Source organism: Megalopta genalis, chromosome 6 (assembly GCF_051020955.1).
Source record: "Megalopta genalis isolate 19385.01 chromosome 6, iyMegGena1_principal, whole genome shotgun sequence".
Taxonomy (NCBI): Eukaryota; Metazoa; Arthropoda; class Insecta; order Hymenoptera; family Halictidae; genus Megalopta; species Megalopta genalis.
The window spans coordinates 5,415,401-5,436,871 of NC_135018.1; the positions used below are offsets into that span (position 1 = coordinate 5,415,401).

At 37.8% G+C, this 21,471-nt stretch overlaps 2 protein-coding genes across 3 annotated transcripts; both read left to right on the plus strand.

The window, feature by feature from the left end:
* The first annotated feature begins 8 nt into the window (after positions 1-8).
* Positions 9-6,477, plus strand: LOC117223786 (spliceosome-associated protein CWC27 homolog). Of its 2 annotated transcripts, XR_013033663.1 has the most exons (8): positions 71-290; positions 552-761; positions 834-1,034; positions 1,121-1,260; positions 1,333-1,587; positions 1,705-1,863; positions 1,928-5,534; positions 6,279-6,477. XR_013033663.1 is itself a non-coding variant. In XM_033476287.2 (7 exons), exons 1-7 carry the CDS (start codon positions 249-251, stop codon positions 2,451-2,453), a joined length of 1,533 nt encoding a protein of 510 aa, XP_033332178.2. In that variant the 5' UTR covers positions 9-248; the 3' UTR covers positions 2,454-6,477. The 2 variants fall into 2 exon arrangements, 1 of the variants encoding a protein (XP_033332178.2); XM_033476287.2 differs by having other exon boundaries at positions 9-290; positions 1,928-6,477.
* Positions 3,164-15,999, plus strand: LOC143259645 (uncharacterized). Its single transcript, XM_076522871.1, has 7 exons — positions 3,164-3,302; positions 6,996-7,213; positions 7,588-7,769; positions 7,888-8,035; positions 8,137-8,973; positions 11,448-11,677; positions 13,745-15,999. Exons 1-7 carry the CDS (start codon positions 3,269-3,271, stop codon positions 14,070-14,072), a joined length of 1,977 nt encoding a protein of 658 aa, XP_076378986.1. The 5' UTR covers positions 3,164-3,268; the 3' UTR covers positions 14,073-15,999.
* The last annotated feature ends 5,472 nt before the right edge of the window (positions 16,000-21,471 follow it).

A 21,471-nucleotide genomic window follows, 5' to 3' on the forward strand; every position in this document is an offset into this window, starting at 1 on the left:
TAGTTTACAAATATTTATTAGTGTAATAAAAAGAATTGTGTACACAGGTATTTTTTATTGTATATATATACTACATGTTTACATGAAGTTAATTCCATATATTGTGTGCATATGTATGTACACATTATGTATTCAATTCGTATATACATAGTATGTGCATGTGAGGGATATTGATTGAAGCCACAGGAGAATGCAATTTTAACATAGAATATTACTTCTCGTGATTATTTAAAAAACTATCTGCAATCATGAGCAATATTTATATACAAGAACCACCTACAACGGGTAAAGTAAGTATAAATTTAAGAAATCGTATTATTTATATGTTCGTCGTCACATAACCTAGAATAACAAATATTTAAAATATAAATTTTTGTATAAATGTAATGATCAATTACATAATAACATTCTTTTAATGTACTCCGTTTTATATAGGATAATGGGATAACTCTTAACAAGTGTTAATTTAATGCACCCCATTTTAATTAAAAAAATTTAATAATTACATTGTTAATGTTTTTTTAATGTATGTTGTTTTATGTACATTATAGGTGGTAATGAAAACTACAGTGGGTGATATTGATTTAGAATTATGGACAAAGGAGGCTCCAAAGGCTTGCAGAAATTTTATACAATTATCTATGGAAGGCTATTATGACAATACCATATTTCACAGAATTATTAAGGGTTTTATAGCTCAAGGTGGTGACCCAACTGGTACAGGAGAAGGTGGTGAAAGTATATACGGACAGCCATTTAAAGTATGTTTAACTTCTAAATGAAAGTTAAATCTCTTACAATCAGAATACATCTAATGTATTTATACATTTCAGGATGAATTTCATACGAGATTACGATTCTGTAGGCGAGGTTTGTTGGCTATGGCAAATGCAGGAAAAGATGACAATGGATCTCAATTTTTCTTTACTCTTGCCTCTGCACCAGAATTACAAAATAAGCATACTATATTTGGTAAAGTTACTGGAGAAACTGTGTACAACATGCTTAAACTTGAAGAAGCATTAGTAGATGAAGTAAGAAAGTTTACCAATTAATGAACTCAATTACTGAAAAATAACTTGTACAAGAAATGTTCTATAGTACTTTTTTCTGTTCCTAGAACGACAGGCCACTTTATCCTCCAAAAGTATTAAAAACTGAAATACTGAATAATCCTTTTTCTGATATTGTACCTAGGGTAACAACGAAAAAAAGCGAAGATGTGAAGGATAGTATAAAAAATAAAAAAGCAGGAGTGAAGTAAGAAATTAATATTTCTAATTCTCTTGTTCCTATTCAAGATATTCTTCATTATGAACTGTTTCCTTTCAGAAATTTTAATCTTCTATCTTTTGGCGAAGAGGCAGAAGAAGATGAGGAAGAATCTGTGATATTAAATAAACAATTCACTGGCAAAGGGAAATCGGCGCATGATCATTTATCGGATCCCAAATTGAGTGCTCAACCAGCTGTTGAAGTAGCAGGACCTCCGAGCAAAAAGAAGAAAGAAGATCGTAGTAGCGATTGGGAAAGCGACAGTGAAGTAAAATCTGCTGAAGAATTGGAAGCTATCAGAAAAGAGAAAGAGTGGGTTCTCCGAAATTCTTTGAAATCGTTTCCTACTTATTTACGTCCAAAATGCTTTCTTGTGTACGTGTATACTTTCCTGTATGTTTGTATTTTTTAATACCAATGTTCTTCCAGAGCAATGAAAGAAAGAATAAAAAACAAATTGAAGGAAACGAAGAAAGAACCGAAGAAATCAAACACTTATAAGGTGGATGACACTGAAATTGATCAAGATGAGAAAGAAGAAGAGTACTATCTTGGAAAAGATAGAGAAGAGGAACGCAAGAAGAAAGCGTATGTATATCAAACAACCTTCAAAGAAAGGAGATCAAAATATTCCTAACAAATTTTTCTACAGGGAAGAAATCAGAAAGGAAATTCGCGACTTGAAGCGCGACGTTCAAAATGAGAAGAAGGCAAAGGAGGAGGACAAGAAATTGAAAGAACAGCAGGAAGAGAAGAAGGGTCAGAAGACGCAGATAATGAAGGAGTATATCGAGACTCAGGAGAAGTACAAAGAAGCAAAATCAAAGTTGCCCAAAAAAGGTAAAAGCCGAGAAGATTTCACGATGGATCTGTTGAAGAAGTTCAAGTCAAAACTTCAGAACGCAAAGGAGACCAAGAGAGAGAGGTCACCGACGCCACCAAGAAAAGACAGTAGTAAAGATGAAGAAGACTATGATCCTACCGATGAATCCTGGATGGTGCACTCGTTACAATGCGAAGAGAAAGCTCCAGTCCTCGCGAAGGATGCAAGCACGAAAGACGACGATTGGTTCGAGATTTACGACCCTCGGAATCCATTGAACAAAAGACGTAGGGGTGAAAAATCGCATAAACCAAAAGAGGAGAGAAGTAGGCGGGCCGAGTCGCATCGCAAATAAAACATGTATTATAAATAATTCTGGTACCAGACGCGAGGCCTTTGTGTTACTTCTTAATTGTACAGACCAGTGTATAGATTGCGTATTTCATAAAATACATATTGTCCTTTTAAACACATAGCAGAGACACTTCTCTGTGCGATATGCTGCACGCTTCGGGAATCTTGCAGCGATTCTTACGTGCGGAACTTATATTTTTTTGCATACCTGTGACGTCAAAGTGATAGCACAATGCATTTCGGCGACATCAACGAGGAAACATTTGGCTTTGTGCCGTAAAGTTCTGTTTACTATAGCTCTGGGTGAGATAACTTTAATACACCGATGGGTTAGCATTAGGGCCAAGATTTCGTACAAATAGACTCCTATAGTCGGGAGCTTATCCCCGACACAGTAAAAGTTGATAAGGCACTGATAGAAAGCATGACATATTCGTTCACGGAATCAGTCGATCTGTTGGCAGCGAACGATACACATCGTGCATTTACGTAACTGCGTGAGATCGAGTTCATGAAATCAATCAATATATTTAAATCATATATTCGCTGAGTCCGCAGTAAAGAACACGGACTTTGAAAAATCGTTTAAAATTTAGAGAAAGTATTAATCAATTTCTTGACTCGTTATCGAGAGAATTCGATCGGAGTTTTATTTTTGAAAAGTATTGTTAACAAGTGTTGCAAGGCATTAGATTTGAAACAGTATATTTTTATACGTACCGTAGGAACGGTCGTGACTGTGCGTGGTGCTCTATTAAGATTATGCCTGTTTGGGAAAAGTGATCCCGAAAGTGATGCTACGAATCTACAAAGAGAATGCCATCGACGCCATTAAAAATAGATATACTCGGTATGCTTTGTTTCGTTCATATTATTACTTTACTAATCGCGGAGAACGCGTGTGCACGCGTGGTTGTTATCTACGTCGTTGAAATACAGTCTTCTGTGAGAACTGCTCGAATTGGCATGCTTTTATTTTGAATCAGATTACCTGAATCTTTATTTATTAGTAAGTCCCCCACTTTGAAATATATCCGAGACGGTGGCGATCATATAAACAAGGAAGCGTTTATTTTTGAATTCAAATTGTCGGTGGTGTAATCGACCACGCTTCCATTCACTTATACATATATCAGCGTTCATTTTAAACTTTATACGTATATTATATCGACGCTAAAAGTAGTATCTATTTTTTTTAAGCGAGTATACGTATTTAATCAACATTTTACTTACCGGTAGGCTTTCAACAATCAAAGATATGTAATTGCGAACTTATTGATAAATAAAAATTGGTTTTAGTAATACAGTCTAATAGCAAAGGATTAAAATAAATATTCAGTTAACAACGAAAAAGTTATTATATATTGGATTATAGTTCTTTTTCGTTACATATCAATAAGTGTTAAATATTCTTTAAAAATCAAAGATCAATTTGGCTTTATTTAAGATACAGATTGATTTTAGTAACATCCTATCGGTAATTAAAATGTTATATAATAATATTCAACAAGCAACGAAAAATGATATATTGAAAAATATTGAGGACATTAGCTTATTTCCAGAAGAATAGATTTAAGTCCCACTCTAATCCTTACATTTTTATGACACGTGGCTGACTGGAGTGGGGTGGACAGCTAGTATGGCTATCAGTAACCCTGAAGCCTCTTCTTTCGAAAAGACTATATCGTCCACGATTGTGCATCCTCGACGCAAAGAACGTTCTGAGGCTTTGCCAAATTGCGTTATTTTTAACTAACGGATTTTATGCATCTATAGTAAAAAAATTAGAGAAATATAAAGCAATGGATATATTATTTTAATATGGTGAGGAAATCAATTTCCGTGTTGCGTTTGTTTCTTGCAAACAATGCACACACACTGTTGCATAGCATATATCAAAACTCGTATATCCGGTCACTCTGCCACGTGGTGAAATGCTGTGTGGGTATAGGATACGAACACACAGTTGCCATACAATAGCGAGTGGTCTATACACAGCCCAATCAAAAACGTATTAGTATTGATAGGTGAATTGACTAATTATGCGATGACGGTATTTAGTTAAAAGCCGTGGCGGGGAAACGTGTGGTTCTTTGAAATAGAATGTAACGCATTCACTCGTTAATCGACTGCATATTCTTCTTCGATGTAGCCTCATTTAATCGTAATAGCACCGGCAATACGCAATCTTTCTCCACAGAGGCAGGATGAACTTCATCTTTAAATCCCTGTATCCATGTCTACCTATATAAAAGGATCTTCTCGGTCCATACATGGTGTCCAGAAATGTTTTGAATACTCGTGGTCGTTGCTTCGAGGAAAATGATCGTAAATATCGAAGGCGATGCTTGCAAACACTGGTACCGTTTGTTTCGCGTGTTTTGCATGTATCAGCGTGCAAAGTCCGTGCCACGAGTTTCCGAGCACCCCGTATATGCGTCGCGGCTAATGAGAGATGATTACGACGCTGCCAGCGCTTTTAATTATGACGTCGTGTCGCGTCGCGTTGCGTCGCGTCGCCGGTTTCGCTGGTCGCGGAAGTCGATGGAAATGTTGCACTAGATTTACGACTTGTGGATTACATCCTCTATTAAAATGTTGTTGAAATTATGATTCTGAAGAAGTTAAAACGTTTCAAGCAACGTTTGTTCTCTCGTAATTGTTTCGGTTGATGTCCAAAGAAAAAGAAGAGAGATTTCGATTCGAGCACATTCGATGACGATACCAATAAAACATAGTCCAAGATTACCTCGAACGTCATTCGAAGGCCACCGACACTTTTTTTATGTACTACGTTTGACCAGAGTTTGTGATGGGACGATTTCATGAGACCGAATTCTACGGGACCATGACACTGTGACCTCGACGCGGTAACTGTGGGTGGCCAGTTTACTTGTCCGGATTTTTAAATAAATGTCTGCTATATCACAGATCGAGGGCACCAAATTTACAAGAAGACTGAAACAGTTATAAACCGTAGCTCAGTTTCTGTTGCACTAAATAGACTGCTTTGATTTCTTCTGATTTTTGCGGTTGTTGGCCAAGATGTTCATTAGTCGAATATATTGTGAAGAACTTGAAGGTCTGTAAACTATATTCATTTTCTGTTTAAAAAATTAATTTAGCGTATTGAAACTTTCACGAGTTGCTTCAATAAACTATTTCATTTCTTATCTTTATTTGATGATGAACAAGTGGACTCTGAATATCGGAGCCATTCTCGAGACTCGTGTTTCCCTAGATATTTTCGTTCACGTCACATGATTCTGTAGCATCGACGCCAGTTCGCCGCATAGTAATTCCATTCTGTGAAGGTTATCGCTAGAATTTGTACAAAGGTGACCGATGAAGCCGATACTCTCTTTGTTCATCGAACCTTTTCGTTTGCGAGGGCGACGCAAGTTCGATGACTCCGTGCTCGATCGCATGATCTAAGTCCAGCCAATGACGCGATACGAATTATTTAGTATCACGGGAGGTATTACTTTCATCGAGAACATTGCTATCCTCGCACAGTAACTCATTCTTTTATAAACATTTTACAAGTACTGAACAGAAAATTTCTGCTTTCATTTTATCCATAACGTATTTGAATTATTTTTATTCGCGAACCTAATATCGTGCACACTGAGCTTCGATAAAAGTATCTCTCGAGCCAAATATCATTAATTATTATCATTTTTCGTTACAACGTTGCAACCAAAAACATCACATACTCTGGCATAATATTTTCAGAACGTGTTTATTTAAATACGGAAAGAACATTGTACAATGATCGACGATTTATCGAATCACGACAAATTTTCATGAAACATACACTTTTCAGGCGCGTGTGTCCCAACGACAAATGACTAGACCTTTGAAAATTGATTGCAATGAATAAACATAGATGGAAATGTACCTGATCGGCGCGCAATCGAAAGAGCATATTGTCTGTTCGTAATTATACCGCATTGCGGAGTGAACGTAATCTCTGTAAATTATTGTACTGCCTGTAATGTGAGAAAATAAAGGAATGAACAATTCTCTGACCGATTGTTTATTAACCTTTAGATTCCAGTTAACTCGACCGATGTGAAACAAGAGTTCCGTAGATCTTGAAAAGTTCCCTGTAACTTTGAAGTTTCAGGTCAGATATCGGTTGTTCCCAAATTAATCGAATGGAAATATTGAAATTGTAAGAGTTGTGCTTGTAAAACGATAAATTCCACTTGTCTGCAAATAAAAGTTATTGTTTGGAATCATTTCGAATTATTTATGCATTTATCTTTGGTGCAGAGTGGCTCGAAAGCCGGTTGCTGATCCTAATTTTAGGCAGAATCTGATCGCGATTGGTAGCACGTACAAGTTTGAAATCTGTTCGGTTATGCTAGCGATTTTGAGTCTAAAAAAGGACTGTTTAAAGCCTGCAATAGGATTCGTAGGTGTATACTTTCACGGTTTCGATAAAACCTGTTGGATCATCAACAGCCTTTTGGATCGCTCGGCAAGTGTCCCACAATGTTCACGACAGAGTCTCATGAGAAATGTTTGCAATCCGTAGAGGAGGGTGTTCGTCCAAGAGATTGGCAGCCTCGTAGATCTGAGTACAAGGTACCGCTGAGGCTATTGCGATTATGTTTGCTCGGAATGATTCTCCCGGCCGTGTTGGTAGCGGGGCCGATGTACTTGCGATACCGTGTTTATTCCGAGCAATTGTACCCTTTAACCGTCTCCGATCAGAGGCTTATCGACGCGAAAGTGTCAACGACATGGTGTCAGGTAAGTGGATCACTCACAATCAGTTCACCATTGATCGGCAGCCTCTTCCTCACCCGGACCCGATCTGTCGAGCCATAGTTTCCCATCCGTGGACCTCGAAGACACCAAAAAGATGTTAACTGATTTTCATCTTCAACTTAATCTTCCGAGAATAAAAAATGTTTTACATGATCGTGTGCTCGATAACTTTAACGATTGACGAACGATCCAAGATTAAACGATTTTACGCGCAACTCGATAACTTTCCAATGGTTCTAAAATTATTCGCATAAAGGAGACGTCCATAATGTTTCAAAAAAAAAGCGGGGGAACTATGGCTTAAGCAATCATCCTCGTAACTAAACATCCTTATTGAACACCGCGAACCTCTGCAGAGCCAGGTGATTAAAGTTAACGCGACGTTCAACGCTTATCTGATGAGCGAGGAGCCTCAGGTGGAAAGCAAGGTGCAACCTGTATCGATGACCAGACACTTGATTTTAGAGGACGACATGAAGGAGTATTGGGGGTTTTACCTTCTCCAAGGTAGCAGCGTCACCGTCTCCACCTGCGTGAGGTACGAATCACAGTTTGATCGATGCCCAAGCAGCTATTTAGGGTATCGAAGATCCCATCAATCTCGGACCGTTCTAATTCGCAGAAATATTTTACGAATGTTATGAATCCAATGACAGATGGCCCGGTGCTTCGTTGACGATAATTCGCGGGCACAAGCATCTTCATGAATGCGCTTTCATCGGCGATGACAGCAGCGAGGAGTTGGAGGAGCTGCTCGAGGTCGCCAAAGAGACCGGGCTCGTTTCGGTTAATGGAACGGACGAGGTATAGCTTCAACGTGAAAGTAACGCGACACAAAATCATTTAGTCGCGCGAAGATGTAAGTTCGAAAACAGCCTGATACACGAATGGAACTTTGTGCGCAGGACAAGAGTCCCAGCAACGAGCCGAACAAGATGAAGCGAGTGGAGCAAGGAATACAGTTCCACCACAAGGACCAAAACCTTCTTCTGAACAGCTCGACCCACTTGACCAATTCAATGGCGCACAATTACAACAGCCACGAGTTGGACGCGAAAGCCATGAGAGCAATCCTAACTGAGCTCTTCGCAAAAAAACTGGGCACGAAGAAGAAGCAGAAGGAGAACCCTCATCACCATTACGAGGGTACTTTCGTAGAGGTAGCCAACATTGACAAGCCACCTGTTCAACATCCTGCTGGACATCCCCCTGTGCATCATCCTGAGCAACATCCTGGACAACATCCTGAACATCATCCTGGACATCCCCTAAGTGTCCAAGAAATTGTCGAAAGCGTAGAACAAAAGGCAGCAGAGCTTGCGGACAAACTTTCTGGTAAACAAGGCGAAGTTGGAGCTAAAGCGACGATCGCATCGGTAAATGTTACCGAAAAATCCGCGTACGAGAACAGAGAACACGATGAGAATCGTAACGGCGGCCAGGAAATACCTAAAAATGAGGAACAAGGGGAGCCTACGTCTGCAGAAGTGGTCAAAGAAGTATTGGATCGAATCAATTCGCTGGGTTATCGAGGCCAGAAGATTTTCAAGATGCTGATGACCGAGATGGAGAAGAGTAGCGCTGAGACTGAGACGCTGAAGAGAGTGGTGGACGAAACCATGAAGGATCAGAAGCTCTCGGAAGCTGAGAAACGCAGGAGACGAAGGGATTTGGTCTTGTCTTCGCCGCTTCACAAGCAGCTGACGCAAGAGGACGAGGACGAAGACGCTGCCGTCGAAGAGGTACGGTAAAAAGCATTCTTATCTCGGTAATCTTAATCTTATCTAATTGTGGGAACTTCCGATCGACTCTTACGCTCGTTCCCGTTTGACCATCGAGAGAAAATTAATGCCAGACGATTTCTTGCGTCCATGGTTTTTTCGGTACGGTCGGTCGCAAAAGTCTCCATGACGAACTCGACAAAATTTAATCCCGTGGGTGACTGTACGCCGTTTTATTCCACCTATTTCTTCACTGTTCATTAAATAAAAAGCCTACGTTTGCTAAGGCGAACCATGTAATGACGGAAAATGAAGATAGGCGTTGTTAGCACAAATTTTTGATATTCGCTGGCTGCTTGAAAGAATAAAGAAAAAAATGCATGTCTTTTCGAGTTAAATGACTTGTTAGTTAAAGAGGTTATAGATTTTGGAAATTAACGATGTTTCTTTCCGCTTGTTTATCTCGCTTGGATCCGAGTATATCGACAGAACGAACGTTATTTGTTTCGATATGTCCATCGAAATGTCTCGTTTCTGTCATAAATTCATAAAATCTGCGATCCACTCATTACTTTACAGACACTAATGCGGCGGTTGCCGCATGAAAATCGTGCATCCTGCTACACTATAAAATGAAATATGCATTCTCAGATTTGTATAGACGGCAACAATAAAGCAAAAAGTGCGCTACAATTTTACATGCACCGTCATCAACCGCATCCGATTAATGCGTTCTTAGGCGACCGTAACGTTCCAATGCAGTCAAGATTGCGTCACATTAATAAAAAATAATCGTGATTCAACGACGATAAGATTCGTCGAATTACAAGTTTCTAATCTCGGCCATAAAAGCACGCCCGATAGATCCTAGGAAGTAATTACGTACGCAGCGCATGTGTCGGCGAGCAATAAAATGCGAGAAGAAGAAGAAATTGCAGTTGCAGATCCGCGCCGCGAGAACGGTTAACCGTTTATGCGACCAGCAGATATCAACGGCTTTTAATCAGCCGGTTGCGACAGCCGACGCAGGTAAAGTCCTTAATTCGCCTGAAATTAAGCTGCCGCGCGGCTCGTGGAAAATTTTGAAATTCGCGACGACAGATTTCCTCTGGAAGACGTCTCCGATAAATTGCTACCTGAGTTGCTATTACGTGATAAAACGTGGGAGCGAGATTGGGAACGGGATAACTAATGCAGAGAGCTTGTTAGATCGCAGCACTTCGGGCGCCGATCCGGTCGCGATTATGGCAGCGGAGTTGTTGTCAAACCGATTTCGAGAGGAACCGGCCGTTCCATTCGCTGTCAACGTCGTGTCGCACGATAACGGGGCCCGTTTAGTGGACCGCAATCAATTCTTTATCGCCGACAGATGGATATCCAAGCATTACTTATATTGTCCTAATTAGAAATTACCAAGTCGTGTAATTTTGGGCTATCTGGAATTTGCTCGGGCGTTGGCAGTACGATTTCGAGCCGGGATGGGTCTCGAGGGTCGTTCTTATCGAGACGATTTCGAGACACCGTTAAATATTTGCGCGAGAAACGCTTTCGGAATAATAGATGGATCAGGAATCCCGGGTGATATTGATAGAACGATGCTGTATCGACGCGATATTGAGACGGCGATCGAGAGACGAGATATCGGAGAAGCTCCGGCGAAAACAGATTGTTGAGCGAAGGCTAAAGTCGAGAGAAACAATTTTGTCGGTCGAAATTCAATGTATGCAAACAGTCCCTGAACCATTTCGATCTTTACTTTGGAACCGATCGTTGAATAGTTAAAATTGTACATTCTATTTTTGCGCGAGGTTTGGGTATTTTTCAATTATACAAGATATACAAGACATTTAATGTACGCGATTCATTCTTCTTTCTTTGTTCAAAAATGTTGCCATATTTTATGTTTATTGGAGCTTTGAACACAAAAGCTGCAATGTACATTTATTGCAGTCTGGTTTCTTCAGTGATTACAATATTCCTGATTGAACTATACAAAATTAAGAAGACACAGTTTGCTTTTTAGAACAATGATTAGACTAATAATTTCGTGCACATTTACTTCTTTTTCTCATATTTTTGTGAAACACTGTCTTCAGATTCTTTGAATGTTTTCACTGTTTCACATTTGATCTTCATATTTTCGTTATACATAATCCGGAATCTAATAATAATCATATTTTACTTCCATTTGATTTCACAAATAATCGTACTTGAGTTGACTACTCAAGTACGACCTCGTATCTTTATACAATTTACTGTTTCTACAGGTCTTTTTATGAAGAACAAAATATACGAATCGTTTCGTTGAATAATTGTTATTGATTCTGGCCAATTAAAACGTTTCCCAATATTTTGTAACTTTGAACACGCCAAGGTGCTTGATTTTTCCAAATTACTCATTACATAGTTCGCAGTTTTGTATTGCTTCTTAGAAATATTTCTTTGTGATCGGAATTATTTTTTCTTACCACCTGACGTTTCTTTACGCACATCAGGATATGTTGCACCCAGATGGCATAGCAGAGGACAGAGGCACAGTGAATGAGACGATGTTGAACGACAGGAGCAACTCCGAATTTTGGAGTTCATTCAGCAGCTCCGAGGAACGCCTGCTGGATTGTAAAGGGTTGATCTTGAACTTACCTTTGACACCTCATAGACACTGCACACCGAAATACGAGAAAAAACACTCGGAAGCCTCGTTTGCAAACACGGTCACTTACAGGTATATAGACCTATTAACAAATTCTTAGATAGGCTTATTATTCTTAATAAGATAGACCTATTCTTAATAGACTTATTAATAGATTCACGATAATATCAGGTTGGAGGTGAACAACCTTGACATAACTGACTTGACTTATAATGTATTTAAAATAGTCACATGAATAGACTTCTGGACGACACGATGACCTCTCAAGGCTCTATTTTCGACACGTTTACGATGATTAATTAATCAGTCGATTTGTAAATCACCAAAATCTTTTTCTACTACTTAGTAACATTTCGTCATTTTCTTTAATTAATTTAATAAGTTTAGTGAAGTGTAGGCAAAAAAAATCATCAAAATTTTATTCATAATATCATTTCTATCTTTGAAGTCGACAATGAGCCCTCATTTTTAATTCGATTTGTTCATCAATGTCGAATCGACACAATGGCAAGGAATCAACATCACGGAGAGATGAACGCTTGTAAATTCTTTCTGTGACAATGAAAAATTGTTGTAAGATAAAACAAGATTATTCCTATCGTTCGTGAATAATAAATTGGCATGTAGAACATTTTCAAATGCAGTAACAAAAAAAAATGTGTCACTTCGACACAAAGAACAGATGAAAGTACTAAATTGCTGCTGAAAAAAATGATCGATCTCTCAACTTCTGTGAACTCGTGTGTAAACAAATATTACAACACTTTATCTGAGTTTATTTTGAAGGATGAGAACTCTCTCTGTCTACTTTGATATCCTTAAACTTAGTTTCCAAATAATTTCCTTCGAAGCCTCCCTGTTTCTACAAAACGAAGTACTACAACGCTGAAATTGCATTTTCGAGATTATACAGATTTGAAGGACTCTACAGTGTTAAACAATGTTTCCTCTCTACATTTATTTCAATACGACCTTATAAAGGAAAGTCTCCACATTTTCGAATGATCTGAGATATTTTGCCGCGATCTTATTGTATTTTGGATTTGAGTAAAAGTACGAACGTTTACCCTTTGTAATACTAATTCCCAAAAAGATGGTTAAATCCCGAAGACCCGCTGCAAAATATTAGGGTGTCCCATAAGTTCTTTTCTTTTTTCTGATGCGAAATGATTACACGATATTTGTTGTTTAAAGTTGATTTATCGAGTTATATATGAACCGTTCTGCTCTATTACCTTCTTCCATCTTTCGGGAAGCCTCATTATGCCGTCTTTCCAAGATTGTTCAGGCTTATTTGCAAAATATTGATCAAGGTGCGTTTTTATTTCGCTTACGAATTTAAACCGTTTCTCACGGAGAGAATTTTTTAACGAGAAGAACAAGTAATAATCGGATGGAGCAATGTCTGGGGAGTACGGAGGATAAGGTAAAACGTCCCAATCAAACTGCAATAATTTTTGTCTTACGACCAACGCAACATGCGGTTTTGCGTTGTCGTGATGAAAATTTGACGGTGTGGAACTTCGAATCGATTCACATATTTCATCTTGATTAAATGCTTATGTACCGTTGTCCTGGGTATGTTAGTGGCATCCGCTATCTCGCGCACACTATATCGCGGATTTTCAGCGAGCATATCTTTGATAAGGTCAGCATCCGTCGTTGTTGGACGGCCGCTGCGGTCTTCATCTTTCAAATCATAATTGCCAGCTCTAAATCTCTTAAACCAATCGCGGACTGTCCTAATAGTCGTAGAACTATCACCGTAAACGGTACAAATCTCGTTTGCAGTGTTCTTTGCCCTATCACTTTTTTTTTAAAGCAGTGAAGCATAACATGCCGCAAATGTGCTTCTTTTGGCTATCCATATTGAACGGCGTAGAAAAAATTTTATAAGGAACTTTGTCACCCACGCGAAACGTACTCTAAAAGAGCTCCGGGTTGACTGAAACCGATACCCTAAACAGCCAAGAGGTAAGTCTGCGCGTTTATATAAACACAGCCAGTTAGATTCATTAATAGCGCGGCGCGGAAAGAACTTATGGGACACCCTAATATATTGCGTTGATTCTACGCAACATTTCACGAACGATCATTAATCAGTGAACGTGTCAACGTATTAATTCGAATTTTTTCCAGAGTCCCTATGAACGGATATTACTTTTTCGTCTTCAACTCCGAGAACGAGATCCAGCCGAACTATTTGCGGGTGAACTTCGACCTTCTGAAAACCGTGTACAACATCTCGAACGCTGTCCACGAGTGCAAGAACAGCACAACAGAGTGTTCCCTGCCGTTCAAGCTGTTCAGCAACGAGAGAACTGTTCTGGAGCTACCGTTGAGTGGCAACGACTCTCAATGGAACCAAGAGTACGTGGTAGTTTCGACGTGCGAGCCAAGAACTGCGATCTACCTGCTCTGTATCCTAATGGTTCCCTTACTCATCCTTGTGTTTGCCTTCCATTGACATCATGCTTGTCAATACGGTCAGCGGGGCAGCGTACTGATCTCGCTGACAATGCTCACTTGTAAATATTAGGCTTAGATCGGACCGAGTGACGAATCATTGCTACAGTGACGACAGTGTAACAGTATTTTTCCTTTGCGCTTCGAATCGGCGGCGACACGTTGTTGCTGTTAGTTAATTAGTTGATAATCGTACATAGATAGTCGGAGAGGGCGGTGTGCTTTGGAAATCGATGTCAGCCATAGTTCTTAAAATGTTCGGGGACTTTAGTCCTGTTGCCATCCGTTGCAACAGTACTGATTTAACTAGAAGTTTATATATACATAATCATGAGGACTTTCGACGGCGGGCTGGAAATCCGTTTTTTCGTCCGCGGAAACTGAATTTCACAATTTCAATCACAATTTTGAAAACATTTTTCTATACATCGATTGACAACTCTTCCATGCTTCAAAATTCATAATACCAGATTCAAAATTTCAAAGTGAAATCAATTATTTTAACGGTTAAACCAACCGAGTGGGGAGATCTCCCCGTTTTAAATTCAGTCGATTGATGACCGAATGGATGATTAATGAAAAATAAAAAAAAATGACTGCTCGTTAAAAATGATTCCATATAAGTTTGTTTCGTAATTTTTGTTTAATTGAATGAAATATTTTATTATATTTATATATATATTTATATTATTGAGGTTCTGCCGCGGTCGTGGAAGTGTTAACAACTCGTTATGGTTTGAATGAACGTTTTATACTGATTGTTAGGCGTATTTTCACCGGTTACATGGCTCCCAAGAATTATTTGATCCGTGTAGAAGCGTTGCAATGTTTATGACAATCGAAACTTTGCGGAGGGTTTTGAACAAATGTTTCAAAGTGTCCGACAGAGTTCAATGTAAAAACAGCTGGTGTCGAGACGAATTGAACGACGTACTAAAAACGCTAAAATCGTTTTTACAACAAAAACGGGATTCCAGTCTGCTGTGCGACGATGCCAGTTAAATTTTAGGGTCTTCTGCTTGCCATTGTGTAATGTTACTTTGTCTTTCTGTCTTTAGCATTTAGTACCTCTAAAAGACACATCAAATTATTGATAATACGTTATTATATAATACGTTTATATAGTACGTATATATAGTGCGTTTTCATTGGTTATTGATTAAGAGAAAATTATCTTGCGAGAAAATCAGTGTCCAATGCATTGAGACAATGCTGTAAAGCAAAAAGTTGATATATTAATCGTAACTAGACTAAGGATATTTATTGAAGTATGGGAGTCGAAGAAAAAAATTATTTCTTCTATTCGAACTTCTATTATACTTTCAAGAATATAAAATTATTACTAAATTCTGTTCAATCTATTACTACGAACAGATTCGGGTGGTCAAAACGCACGTATAGAATCCGTAGTCTAGCAGACGTTGACTATTTTATCAAGCTTGGAGATATTAATAATGAATTTAGAAAAGATTTTGAAGGGAAGCTGTGACATTAAGTGCTTATTCAAAAATGCTCGACGCTTTTTAACGTACCTGTAAATATATTATTAAGCTTCTAGATTTTTATTGTTAGAATAGCAATTAGTGCCAAGTGAGATTCGCTCCACGCGATAGCAGATATCGATATAATTGTATAAAATATCCTTGTGAACAAAGATGAATTAATAACAGAGTCACGCGTATTCGGATTCCAACCTGTTTATTACAAGCGTCGATGTACGTGATACAGTGCCACGCGATTTCGTCTACATTATTTATTACGGGTCGCGTCTTGTTAATTTATTTGTAATATCACATTATCGTCGCGTAGGCTTGCGCGGTCGAGATTGTTACCATGGATTGTACCTTATCGATCACTGTGGGATTTACATACGTGTACGGAGACTGTAAAGCTGATTTATATTTTCAATAAAAAAAAAATGTCATTAATTGTGGTGACCGGTTATCTCGCAATTATTATTGTTATTCCAGTGAAAAGCGGCGCTCGAATAGGATAGGATAATCGGATATTAGAATTGTATTCTGTGATACTCGGAAGAAGAATTAGAAGAATCGTTGTGTATTTTCAAAGAATTATGAAAGTGAATGAAATATTTTGTTCGAATATTTCTTCCGGTGTACATGCATAAATAATTCCATTTGTCAGGATAGAATACCACCCTTTATTCAAATACAGAGCTTTCAAAATATGCTCCTACAATTTCATAAGCAATTTCAATTGAAATATTTCAGCGAATATTTCAGTAAAATATTTACACGCGTACTTTAAATCAGTAAAGAAAGAAGGACACCTACAAAAAAAACTACATTACTGCACTCTCAAACCTTCATTTTGGAATTTTCCACTCGGTAATTATCTTCGAACATGCAATTTGAAACCACTTCTTAACAGCGGTAATAAAGCTGACGAAAAACAATGAATCCAATTTCTCCATTCAAAAAAGATTGCTCAAAAATTATGTCGGCTAAGGGAATACGATTTCAAGGAGACGAAAAGGGAAAGGTCTGCGGGAGTCAGTATCCGGCGGAAAAATTGGCGTGACCAAAACAATGCTAATTAAGGACCGGGTCTAATCCCGCGCGTCTTCTCGGACATCTTAAAAATTAATTTCCGTCCTATCTGTTCCTTTAATCCGGAAGATTAATGCTTCATGCCGATGCAAGAGCCTCCCGACAACTTGACCCTGCGATTCCATGGATCCCGGGAACGGTGGAGGAGGATGGGTCCCGGGGGTTGCGAGGGCGGAGCAACCCTTATCAGCGGCGAACACTCGCTCCTCGCGCAGCCTCCGTGGCGTCAATGAGTTTTTGGAGTGAGCTCGCAGCCACCGCGGCTCGTTCTTGTACGCGAATGTCCTTGCTCGATACTCATCTTGGAATACTGCCAAAGAACAACTTATCTGTCTCCTTAACTGACAATAGGCTCTCAGTTTTTAGTTTAAATAGCTTTCCTCTTGTCTTTGCTGGATTTACTATTGGGTTGGCAACTAAGTAATTGCCGATTTCAGTTATAGATGTCTCTCACTCCCATTTTTATGATATCCGTAAATGTTATATTATAAAATTATTATTATTATTATTATGTTATTTTTTATTATCCGTGAATGTTAGCAACTGGACAAATTGAATGCAGCGGTCAAGGAAAACCGACCAGAATTGGTCAGTCGTAAAGGTGTCATTTTCCAGCAGGACAATGCTAGGCCGCACACGTCTTTGTCCACTCGGCAAAAATTGATGGATATTGGTTGGGAATTGATGTTACACCCACCGTATAGCCCTGATCTCGCGCCATCGGATTACCACTTATTTCGATCCCTGGACAACTCCCTTCGTGGTAAAACTTTTAATGATGATGACGCTGTAAAATCTCACTTAACTCAGTTTTTGGCCGAAAAGGATCAGACTTTCTACGAGCGTGGAATTTTCAAGTTGTCAGAGAGATGGCGAAAGGTCATCGAACAAAATGGAAAATACATTACAGATTAAACTTCGTTCCAAGTAAAAAAAATTGTTTATTTCATTGAACAAATCGGCAATTACTTAGTTGCCAACCCAATAGATCACAGGAAAATTGTGCTAGCAATTGCATCTGTCGATGGTGTACGCGAACGTTCGGATAATAGAACACGGCGTTAGATTAAATCCTTGATCAATTTCACAATAAACAGGTTCCAATGTAGTTGCACCATTGTTAATTTTGCAATGAGCACAATATTTGTTGCTGGATGAAATGAATTCAGTTTAGTTGATCTCGATGAGAATTTCGAAAATGTAATTGGTTCGTCAGAAATCAATGATCCGCTGGTATTTACGTGAAATAATGTTGTAATATAATGAGCGAACTTAGTTGGACAGCGTCGATAATTTTTGTGAACGTTGCTTCAAAACAAGTATGTATGTATATCCGTCGAGTTATTGTAGAACATTGTGAAAACTTTTACAATTAATTTCTTCATTGATAATCTGAAGACAGGGGATTTTTAAGCAGAATAAAAGATTGAGATTTATTTTTTATAATTTGTTTTTTTTTCTTTAATACTAATTAACAGTGAACTTATTGTTTCTCGAAATTAGTAATGACGATCATTTGTTGCACCACCGACTCGAATTTGTTTACGGCAGAAACAAATATCGGTCGGTCTCGAGTCTTTCCGAGTAAAAAATTGTATAAAATTGTATAAAATTGTATAAAATTGTATAAAATTGTATAAAATTGTACAAAATTGTATACTCCGATTAACATTGTTATTTGAAAATAAGACACGTAGCGGAACATCGACCGGTTCGAGGAGCAGCCGCTGTCTGTCGGTAGACGCACGTGGAAAACAAACACTAATAATGGGATTAATATGAGGCGGCTGGTTGACGGCGATAACGAAAATTGATTTCACCCTCGTGCCCTTCCCGCTCCCTCCCCTCGTTACTTGTTCAACCGTGCTCCTCGGTGCTCACCCCCGGTATGGGGATTCCATTCGAACGCGTTGACGTTTCATGGGACACTGCGCAAAACCGGCGACACGCCTCTTTTCTATTGGCACGGCCTGCCGACGATAATTCTTCTACGTGCTCGACCATATTCCATTCCCGTTAGGTTTCTCCCGTGTTACCTTGCTCGCTTTTTCCTACCGCAGTTTTCTCATGATAGCGGCAGCATAATCGTTATTCTACCCTCGTGTTCCGAAAATCGTCAACGCCTGGCGTTTCGATGTGTGCTAGCAAAATTGTAGCAATTTTTGTGAACCTTCTCGTGACAATATAAAATTCATATCTATTTGAATTTTCCCTATTTCAAATAAATTAATTAGTATCCTCGATGAGTTGGTAAAATAAGATTCCATTTGTGGGGAAGCTGGTATCGATTTTTAATTAAATTTTTTCTCTTTTTGAGACAATTCCCATTTTTAATTAAACTGTCTCTTTTTTAAATAAATTAACGAGGTTCATTGTTGAGCTAATAAAATAGGATTCCGTTTATGGTGGAATTGGTGCCCATTTTTAATTAAATTGTCTCTTTCGTGAATAAATTAGTGAGCGTTCTTGTTCGGTTAATAAATTAGGGTTTTATATATGATGGAACTATTATCCATTTTTAATTAAACTATCACTTCTTTTTTTAATAAATTAATGGGTGTCCTTGTTGACTTAGTAAAATAAAATTTTATTTATGGTGAAGCTGGTATCCATTATTAATTAAATTGTCCCTTTTAGAGACAATTCCTATTTTGAATTAAACTGTCTTTATTTTAAATAAATTAATAGGGTTCATTGTTGAGTCAGCAGAATAGGATTCCATTTATGGCGGAATTTGGTATCCATTTTTAATTAAATTGTCTCTTTTGAGACGATCCTAAAATTCTAAGTAACTAAGGAAAAGAACAATCCAGCAAGATACATACATACATATAACGATTGCTCAACCAAACGTTCCGAGCAAAGTTGGAAATAAAGTTTAGTATATTGTCATAATCTGTTTCCAAAATGTTCTTTTTATCAGAACGAAGTTCCCCCATGTAATTAAATGTATATTCTAACGTCATTGTTTACATCAATGAACTTTTATTCCCGACTGGATTCCAAGCAAACAAGTAATTAGTTAAAACGATCTAAATATTGACATGCGTTAAGAGCTATAATAGCTTTATTTAGAATCATAATCACATTAACTGATATAAGACTCTATAAGGTATTGCTCTTAAGCAATTCACTTCGAGCCGCTGATAACGAGTTACGTGATACTACGACGCTGTTTTGCGTATCGATCGCCAACAATCGAATAGAAATTTATCGTAATTCGATGACTGTACGAGTACGTTTCACGGACCCTGTTTAATACCTAATTCCTATTCGTTGACACGCACAAATTGAGCTGTGTGTTGCCAAACCTGTGGGAAACCGCTACAAAACCCACCACGACCCCGCGCGACTTTTTGCTGCGATTATTGCTGCGGCTCGTATTTAGGGTGATCGTTTTCATCCGATGGGAATTTTGGTCGACACGTTTAACTTATCAAAGAAAATAAATCAGATTTCTTCTCTTCGTAACATAATGGCCATTGTCGTTACAAAATTAGGAAAAAAAATTATTCAATCCCTAAACAATATCTCCTACTTTTTCATAAATACATGGCGTCACAGTCTGATATTAGAATTTTCTTTATATTTTCTAATACTCAGATCGATATTTCTAAGATCGTTATATTTTTTAAATATTTTCTTAACCTCAGGACGCTTAAGTGAAAAATGTCTATAGAATTTATGAAGATTTTTTCAAAGAGTAATTTCTGTAGAAAGTAAATATTCTGGTTTTGTGTCAGAAAAGAAGTATTTAATTATTTTAAGCAATATATTAGATTATAAATATATTCTATGAACATTCTATAGAACAAATATTTTTAGCATTTTCGGGGTTGTGTTAACAAATCGGTACCCATGCTGAATCAGTTAATTTTTCTTAACAAAATGAAAAGTATACTAAACGTGCTAAAAGGAATTTAGCACCTTTACTACGTTTCTGTATTTGCTTATTGTAAAAAGGGACTTTTACATTAAAAATGCACCGTACCTGATACGTCGGTATATGTTTATTTGTAATTCACCACACACTCTCGCCACAATAGTGTCGCATAGCATATGCGGTCGCAATGAAGGATTAGAGAAGACTGAAAAAAGCAACCCCCTTGAAGGGTGCGATTGTGGCACGCGACTCCATTCGAGGGTGACACACGTGTCATTTATACGCCTTTTATTTCCAGATTAAGGTGTAGATAAAGTTCAAAAGTGGGATCCTAATAGCGGCATTAAAAAAGTCTACTAAATATAAATGCTTTCACTATTAATAACATTTTTGTACATTTTCGCAGTAACACCAACAAACTACCAAAAAATTAAAAAAATTTAATGATAAGCATATTAACAAAAATTAGAAAACATTGAACTTATCTTAGAGCCAGTAAATTTCAAACTCTGATCGCTGTTTTAAGAGTCATTGAATTAATTATGGAAGCAAATGCAATTTATTTATTTCTATTTATTTTTATTTATTTCATTTATTTATTGTATTTACTTACATTCCTTATTTTAATTTTATTTTGGCTTGTCGATAAAAAAGTGTAAAAATAGTTTGTAAAAATGGAATCTATATTTTGCTATATTAATGTTTAATCAATGTTACAAATATTATTATGGAGCCACAAACAATAAAGCAACGGTTACGTTGATGATAATGATATCTCTACTTATGTTATGATTACATAAAAGATTTTTGTGTGAACTTTTAAGTGAAAAATAAGCAGGTGCTATTCAAAAAGATATGTTCTTGCTTTTAAGGATTTTTGACTAGTTCTAGATATTGTTTTAGACAGAAACGGGTAAGAAAGCGAATGTAACGAAGTGATTCTGTCG

Excerpts from the sequence above, each read along its gene's own strand:
- LOC117223786 (XM_033476287.2), top strand. The coding sequence starts at position 249 with ATGAGCAATATTTATATACAAGAACCACCTACAACGGGTAAA. Across the intron at positions 291-551 it reads AACCACCTACAACGGGTAAA|GTGGTAATGAAAACTACAGT; the intron begins GTAAGTATAAAT and ends TGTACATTATAG. Across the intron at positions 1,864-1,927 it reads GAGGAACGCAAGAAGAAAGC|GGAAGAAATCAGAAAGGAAA; the intron begins GTATGTATATCA and ends ATTTTTCTACAG.
- LOC143259645 (XM_076522871.1), top strand. The coding sequence starts at position 3,269 with ATGCCATCGACGCCATTAAAAATAGATATACTCG. Across the intron at positions 8,974-11,447 it reads AAGACGCTGCCGTCGAAGAG|GATATGTTGCACCCAGATGG; the intron begins GTACGGTAAAAA and ends TACGCACATCAG. Across the intron at positions 11,678-13,744 it reads GCAAACACGGTCACTTACAG|AGTCCCTATGAACGGATATT; the intron begins GTATATAGACCT and ends AATTTTTTCCAG.